The sequence below is a fragment of the Pelophylax lessonae genome, assembly GCF_965119305.1.
Source record: "Pelophylax lessonae genome assembly, chromosome: 2".
In the NCBI taxonomy this organism is placed as follows: domain Eukaryota; kingdom Metazoa; phylum Chordata; class Amphibia; order Anura; family Ranidae; genus Pelophylax; species Pelophylax lessonae.
Window position 1 is genome coordinate 296969254 of NC_138769.1, and position 9046 is coordinate 296978299.

The window sequence follows — 9046 nt, forward strand, 5'->3', positions numbered from 1 at the left end:
AGAAACCCTGGTGCAAACTCCTAATTTGGGATAATAACTGCATTGTTGTACTGTTTACTAGAACCTTTCTAGATGCTGTTGCGTCTGGTCCCTTTAAACTACTGCACTGCAGGTGCCCTGCCCACACACTGATACAGATACCAATCAGAAACTGAACTATGAAAGTTCATAGGTCAAACTAATCCTAGAGCAGGGGTGTCAAACTCATTTTCTTTGTGGGCGACATCAGCAGTATGGTTGCCCTCAAAGGGCCTTTGTATCTGGGGCGAGCAACGCACAGGGTGCAGTGTTCAGGAATGCATTGCATGCAGAGTTCAGGACTATGCTACATACAGAGTGCAGAGTTCAGAAGTGCACTACGTGCAGAGTGCAGCGTCGGGGGTGTGTTGTGTACAACGTGCAGGATTTAGGGGTGCACTATGCACAGTTTGCTACCCCAACCTCCCCCAGAAAGCTTCCTCGCGTCTCTTTCATCTACCTGGCCCAGCTCTAGTACCTCCACGTGTAGCTGGCTCTACTACCTGTATATTTGGCTCTGGCACCTCCCTGTGTTGGCGGCTCTGCCTTATCTTGCAGGAGATCGTGTGTTTGACATTTGAGTCCTAGTGGTACAGCTCCTTCAAAATAGGTTCTGAATCTCTTGTCATATCTTTGCAATCAATTGCAGGGCCAAGGTACCTCAAAAATTGTAGTAGTAGCCCATCCTATTGTTCCAATGCAGAGATAGCTTGTTTGTACAGTTGCTGCTACTATTTTGGCTCCTAGTGCCTCTATTATTTCAGTTGATCTCTGTAGGTTCTGGTTTGTATCTTACTTTCTATCATATTCTTCCAAGACATTCCTCTTTTGGAAGACTGCTGGGCCAGGGATAACCACTGTAGATTTCTTCATGGTGTATGGTAGTTTTGACATGGGAGGCTAATTTACCAAAGGAGTTGAGAAAATCTGCTCAAAGAATTGTGTGAGGCTCCATTAACACTTGTATGACTCCAAAGTCGTATGACTGACTTTGGAGCCATACATGTGTGAATGGTGCCTCACTTAATTCTTTGAGCAGATATTCTCAGCTCCCTTAGTGCAACTTTAGTGCAACGTTGGATGGGTGCAACTTGGATGCGACTTTTGCTTGACCAATGATAACTGTCAGATGTATAACATTCAGGTGTGACTTTAATGCACATTTTAACGGTTTATATTGCAATCTATGCCATTTAAATCACATGAAAGTCAAACCAAAGTAGTGCAAGAACCTTTTTAAAGTTGCTGTGACTTAAATCCGCACATATCTGAATGGTTTTCATTAAAATACATGGACTTTGACTTGTCATGCGACTTTAGTGTCCTAAGTTGCATGACAAGTCGCACAAGTGTCAATGGAGCCAAAACATCTACACATAATTAGATCTTTCTGGTAAGCTGGAAATTGCTTTTCAAATGATTGGGTAATTGACGTGACAACTCAAACATTTTTAGAGTGAACTGTGTACCATGAGCTTTAAGATGTTTTTTCCTGGTCTACATTCAGAATGAAAGAAGATAAATTAGGCCAAGTTCAGCAGAACACGGGTGTATGGCCAGGCTCCTTCAGACACTGCCTACAGCTTTTAGACCATACCTCTGTATGGGCCTTCTATTAGAAAGCTGGAGGAAGAGTCACTGAACTACTAGAGGACTCACCAACGCCCTCGCAGTTCGTTGAGAACTACAAACCGTCTTCTGCGATGGCAGATGGGACTTGTACTTCATTCATGCACAGATTCCTGTGAATGAATAACATGGCTGCCTGGGCAGAGATAAGCTGTCTTTAAATTGTGACAGTAAGTGCAGGGAGAGAAACCTCTCCCACTATCAAAGGGGAGGGATCAGAGGGGAGGTACAGGTAGGTTCCGTATAGTAACATGTTACATGTTACACCCTTAGTACGAATGGTACAATAATCTTGAGCCACCATTGCTTGTCCTTCAACGTGAAGAAATAATGTACACACTGGAAAGACACATTCAATTACAGTGTGCCATAAACTGACATTCATCGTGATGACCCAGCTGAAATTTGGCCCTGTCAACCCTCTCCCACCTGGGGATTGAAACTTTTTTGGAGCTGGATGGACAATTGTAAGAGAAACAGCGGCTGCATCCGATCACATGCAGCCGATGTTCAGCTTTTCTGACAGCCACCAGTGCCGGCTGTCAGAATACTATAGCCCAGCTGGGGGATTCATTCATCTGTGCAGTATAGCAAGTATGGAACAATCTGTTATATTCTTTTTTTTCTTTTGCCTGCAGGCTGAAGAAAATAAATCTCAGACTTCATGGCCAGCTTAAAGCAGTATTAAAGTTTTACTAAACCCAGGAGCCTGCATTTACTATATCTGGTCTTCCACACTACACAGAACATGGAAATGCAATTCTTTTAGTAATATAAACTGCTAAATTCCTTTTCTCATCAGCAGGACAAAGCAGTCTTGTGGCTTCTATCAGTGCCTGGTTAAAGCTTGTGGGAGGAGTTTTCATACTGCACTGGCTGTCCTATTAGGATGCAGGACCCCTGACCCTCTGTTTAGAAAGTGCTGATTAGCCCTGTTCTGATCACATGCACCCTCCCAAGAAAAATTCTCTAGCTATGCACAGCAAACTGAGCATGTGCAGACTGACTCCACTAACTGTCTTATCCGGACGTGTTGTGGGGACAATGCAAGATGAGGAAAATCTGTGCATACAGGATCAAACACCCTTTTTTACAGAGGATTAACCCCTTAGGGTCCACAGTGAGTATAACAAGCATGCTTTACTGCATATAAAGACTGATTTTACTGTTGTGGGTTTAGTAACACTTTAAGCTCAAAACCAAAAATGTATTATATTGCAGCTTACCAATGATTAGATTTGGTGGCTGCATCAGTATACTTTGCTTTAGCTTTTTCCCTCTCTTTCCCTCTAGCAAGATATACTGTACACCTGTAATAGTGAGACACAACTCTGGAGGAATGAGAACAGGAGGTACAGCAGACAGCAGCATTGTCAGTAGTGTGTGGGGGGGGGGGGGGGGGGGTAATGTTAAATGTAATAGCAGATTTAAATACCCTGACAAATTTAAGCCAAACGCCAGCAAATATTTTATAAGCAGTTCAGCAAACAGTTTTTTTCTTTTTGGGATAAAGGATTTACATGAATAAATAAAAGCTGATCGTTTAAATCATCCATTCCAGTGTTAAATGGTTGGTCTCATCCCTGGAAAATGATACATTCTACTGGAGAGCGTGAGCTTGTGAAAAACAACGGACTTGACGGCTGGATTACCAGAGGAAAATAGAAGAAAGAAAGCATAAAAAAAAGAAACAAATGTAGCCATCACATCTAAGAATTGGTAAACTGCAATAGAGGAATCGTTTGCTTTTGGGATTATTACAGCTTTTCAACCTCATGTGACAATTTGCAAAATGTGCAAAATTTGTTTTCTAAACTGTTCAAAGGGGTGCTGGAAACATGTATATGAAGCATAAAATATATGTGCTGTTCCCCTCTTTCTCATATTTTGTATGTATATTTGCTTAACCTCCCTGGCTTGGGTAATCCCAAGTGTGGCTCGGGGTTAATTGTCAGTACCAAAAACTCGGGGCTACCCCAGTGGTGAGATTCAAAAATTTTAGTAACCAGTTCCGACTTTCAATGCACAGTGACCATCATGCCCCCTTCAATGCAAAGATCATCATTCGTGCCCCCTTCAATGCAGAGACCAGCGTGCCCCTTCAATGCAGAGTGAACAGCGTGCCAACTTGCCAAGCCCCCCCCCCCCCCCCCCGAGACCAGTGCACTTGACTTACCTGTTGTAGCGACGGCTACTTCTCTTCAATCCCCACGTCTCCTCGAGTTCTCCCGCCTCCTCCTCGGCCAACGGCATGGGGTTTCAGACCCGCTTCCTGATTGGCCAGGAGGAGGATCCGCACTGCTCTGAGCCCCGGGTCCACCCTTTCCTGAAGCCTACTAGAGCCAAATTGTAATAGGCAGGGACTGTCTGGGAGGCGGCGGCCTGGAGGAGAAAGGGGTGACGTCACTGGTTGCTAGACGCCAAGCGGCTCTAGCCTAGCAACCAGTGCAGTATGTCGGCTCCGGCCGCCTCCCTGCAGAGAGAGAGCGCCACCGTCGCGGCCACAAGCAGGGACAGAGGACAGAGAGTGCAGCAGAGCGGTCAGCGGATGATATACAGATGGTCACAAGGCGGTTCTGCGAACTTTCAAATATTTAGTAACCGGTTCTGTTGAACCGGTGCGAATCGGCTGAATCCCACCACTGGGTTACCCTGTAGTGAAACTTACCTTGTCCCTACGATCCCCCGATGTCCTCCGGCCGATGCCGGTGTTCTATCCGAATAACTCTACCTGTCAGATTCTGCAACCGAAACCGACATTTGGACGAGAAAATTTACTGCGCATGCGCCATGCGTTCCAACATGGCCACTATGCATTCCAATAGCTTTCCTAATGTGACAGAACACAAAGCAGCAGCAGATATGTTCTTACACCCAAGCAAGTCTTGAATTTCAGACTAATTTTAGCAGTAATGTCACCTTATATACGGAAATAGACTATTTCACTGCGACTGAGCGAAATAGTCTACTTCACGATAAAATCAGTTTGTCGCTGAGCAGAGCGAGATGTACCAAGATGGACATTGCCACCTTCTGCCTGCAGGCTTGTCTCTATATTTACTATATTACAATAATAATAGAAATGTAATACTGTTATTCAGTATATAAGGTCAGTTTACTGGTAAAATAAATCTAAAATTTAAAACTTGTGTGGGTGTAAGAAGATGTCCACAGCTGCTTCGTGTTACATTAGGAAAGCTATTGGAACGCATAGCGACCATGTTGGAACGCATGGTGCATGCGCAGTAAGTTTTGCTTTTTCTGAATGTCACTTCCGGCTGCAGAATTTGATAGGTAACAGTATTCTGATAGAACACCGGCATTCGTCTTCCCTTCCCTGCGAGCGCCGCGACACAGGGGGGTGGAACCGGGCGGGAAATTAAAAAAAAGTACACAAAACATGACATGATACATTGTAATCTGTTAGGATTACATTACTGTATCAAACCATTTCACCTCAGTTTTGTCCCTAGTGCTTTGTCCAGTACCCTGCCTGCACTTTTACTGTTTTATTCCTTTTTTTTTTTTAATTAATAATTTTTTATTAATAATTTATTAATGTATTCATTGATTTAATTTATCAATTAATTAATATTTTTTATTCACTTTTACTGTTTTATTTCTAAGAATTATAGACCTACAATATAACAACAGATTTCCATGCAAAACAATGTACCGCTTTGACATTCAAAAATACTGGCATAAACAGACCGCCAGGGAGGTTAAAGGGTAACTCCACTTTTGTAGGGAAAAAAATCAGCAAATAAAGAAAAAACAATACTGTGTATACAATTGTGACACAATTCATATTGTAATTGAATGTTAATAAAAATACCTTTCCTTTTCAATCTGCAGCTGTTGTATTTTCTGAAAATGCAATGCAATATGGCTACCTGGAGTTGTTCTGTACACAGAATGTATACTGACCACACCCCAGAAACATCATTTCCTGCTTGTGTTATTGGCTCACCAATTTTCCCAGAAGTCTGCACTAAGATACAAGTCATATTTCTGGCATCCCCTGCAACAAAAATTTCATTTTGGGTGAGATACTCCCGATAGGAACACGTCTTAAGGGATGCAGACCCAGCAGCTTTTCTTATTAGAGCCCTGCAGCTGCCACAGCTGATAGATAATTATGAAACCACTCTCATTTGAACCACTCGGCACAGGGGAACTAGCAATGATTTCTTCAGAATAACAAAAGGTAGGAATCTGCAACAAAGTTTGTTAAAATCCTTGTAATGTACAGAGATCACCCAGAGGGGAATGTTTTTTTCTCAACAAAAGTGGAGTTACTCTTTAGACCCCTTTCACATGGGCGATCCGATCCGCCTGTCAGTTTTTCAGGCAGACCTGATCGGATGCTCCATGGATCCCTATGGGGCAGCGGGTCTCCGCTGACACCCGTTGCTATCCGATCCGATTCTGTCCGTGAAATCCAAACGGATGGAAACCCTATTTTCCATCCGTCTGGAGGATCAGATCGGATGGGTCCATCTGTCCGTTCTCATCCGATCTCACCATAGAGGACAGTGGGGATCTGACATTGACATTGTGTGCAGAGACGGAGCTGTCATCCGCCTGCTCAGCGGGGATCGACGGATCGATCCCCCGCTGAGCAGAACGGACTCCGTCGGGCGCACCGCCCGTGTGAAAGGGGCCTTAAGCAAAAATACTGAACCTAATAAAATTGGCTTCTTCTAACTAAATAGTAAAGCAACACCATAGCTGTTTAATAAATGACAGATAGATGATTTCTAATACTTAAATACAGTCAGAGGATTGAAGCATTTCACCAATCAATATCTCTAGAAGAAATACAAATCCTTCCAGAGTTAAAAACAAGAATATCAGGCAGGATATGCAGCTTGGGAGTGGAGATCCAGAAAAAACATTGTTAAGAATACCTAAAACTACCTTCACGGCATTCAGCGCGACAGTGATAAAAAAGCTGAAGGCTTTTCTCAGTACAGCGGAAAGTCTCAGCAAATCTCTTGGTGACAGTGAGCACGTTACAGTTTGGATTTGTATCTAGAAAACGTACGATCACAGTATATACATGTAATCCCCTAAGGGGTTCATCTTAGGCTGTAAAATGACATGATCTTATGAAGAATCTAGTATATCAGATGCAGAGTTAGGCATTCTTGGATGATTTGTTTACAGAGAAACGAGCAGATTGAGTTCCTCTGCAGAGATCTTGTACCCAGTGAGTATGTAACCTGTGAATAGTTAACCCAGTACCTGGAGAGATTAGACCAGTTTCCCCGGCTGATCGACATGTCCACACGCTGCAGTCTGTACGCATACACCTGTCTACACCTGTCTTCCTGGTTCACATGGACACCTTGAATATGATGAATCATGTGACAAAAAGTTACTGCCCAAATAGTGGGAGGGAGAGAGGAAGGAGTGCACCTTGTACAGTACCTGGCCTGTCCCATTGTGTGTATGCTGTGTTACACACCCGGCCTGATTTCTGTTAAAGGGAAAGGGGACCTATGCAGTTTTGGTGACAATTCAATCCGTGACAATGTCTTAAAGAGTTATGCTAAAACCTTTTATGTAACATTACTTCTGCAAACAATATAACAACCAATAAGCTGTTTTAGGTGGCTGTGCGTGAGACATGACCAGTGTAGAATAGATGTCCCCAAGCTAAGGGTCCTTTCACACGGGCTTTCCGCCCAGCGGACTCCGTTTTGCTTAGCGGAGGATCGATCCGCCGATCCCCGCTGAGCAGATGGATGACAGGTCTGTCTCCACTTACTTTGCAGTAAAGCCCCGTACACACGTAGCGAACGTCGGCCGAACGTTCGGCCGTCTTTTGTCCAGGGCTGTCGTGTCGGCTGAAAACTGCAAAAGACTGCACATGAATTTTGTCGGCCAACAACAGCCGACTGCAGAAGTGATGTCATGTGATGGTTAACTTTACGTGTGTTTTTTCTTTTCTGAGCATGCCCAGTCTTGCTAATTGGCTGTTTGTCGTCCGAATTCTGTACTGACTGGCGAACAATCAGCTGTAATGCCTGCACAACAGATTCTGTTCGGCCGAAAATGCGCTGTCGGCTGTCGGAAGCATCATACTAACAAGCCTACAATCGGCCGATCGATCGTCGGCCGAATATTTACAGCCGACAATCGGTACGTGTGTACAGGGCTTAAGACCTGTCAGATCCCCACTCTCCTTTATGGGAGATCAGATGAAAACGAACCACCTGTCTGTATTCACATGATCCTATCTGATCCAATCCTCCAGACGGATGGAAAATAGGGTTCCCATCCATCTGGATTTCACAGACAGGATTGGATCGGATAGTAAGCGGGTGTCAGTTTTTCAGGTGGACCTGATCGGTTGCTCCATGCACCCCTATGGAGCGGCGAATGTCAGTGGTGACATGTCCACTGACACAAGCTGCTATCTGATCCGATCCTCCAGACGGATGGAAAATAGGGTTTCCATCCGTCTGGATTTCACGGACAGTATCGGAAAGTCAGCGGGTGTCAGTTTTTCAGACGGACCTCATTGAACGCTCCATGCACCCCTATGGAGCGGCGAATGTCAGCAGTGACATGTCCGCTGAGACCCGCTACTATCGGATCTGATCCTCCAGACGGATGGAAAATAGAGTTTTAACCACTTTAATACAGGGCACTTCCCTCCCTTCCCGCCCAGGCCAATTTTCCCCTTTTAGCGCTGTTGCATTTTGAATGACAATTGCGCGGTCATGCAACACTGTACCTACACCAAATTTATGTCATTTTCCCCCCACAAATAGAGCTTTCTTTTGGTGGTATTTGATCACCTCTGGGTTTTTTCCTTTTTGCTAAACAAATAAAAAAAGACCGAAAAGTTTGAAAAAAAAAAAGTTTTTTTGTTTATGTTATACAATTTTGTAAATAAATAAGTTTTTTCCTGCACTGATGAGCACTGATGAGACTGCACTGACAGGCACTGATGAGGAGGCACTGATGGGGTGGCACTGATGGGGTGGCACTGATAGGCGGCACTGATAGGCACTGATATGTGGCACTGATAGGTAGCACTGATATGCAGCATTGGTGGGCACTGATAGACGGCACTGCTGGGCACTGATAGGCGGCATTGATGGACACTGATAGGTGGCACTGACGGGCACTGATAGGTGGCACTGATGGGCACTAATGGGCACTGATAGGCGGCATTGGTGGGCACTGATGGGCACTGATGGGCGGCACTGATTGGCACTGACGGGCGGCACTGATGGGCACTAATGGGCACTGATAGGCGGCACCGGTGGGCAATAATGGGCACTGGTGGGCGACACTAAAGGATGACAATGATGGGCACTTGTGGGCAGCACTGATAGGGAGGGCACTGGTGGGCAGCACTGATGGGGAGGGCAATGGGGGGCTC

The 9046-nt window shown here is 44.7% G+C and overlaps 1 protein-coding gene across 2 annotated transcripts in view; it reads right to left on the reverse strand.

Moving 5' to 3' along the window:
• Positions 1–7027, reverse strand: part of LAD1 (ladinin 1) — a 135798-nt gene extending 128771 nt beyond the window's left edge. For both annotated transcript variants that reach the window (XM_082246786.1, XM_082246785.1), the window contains exon 1: positions 6895–7027. In XM_082246786.1, coding sequence (XP_082102912.1) covers positions 6895–7016 — 122 coding nt within the window. In that variant the 5' untranslated portion in view covers positions 7017–7027. The remainder of the gene's footprint in view (positions 1–6894) is intronic.
• Positions 7028–9046: the final 2019 nt, after the last annotated feature.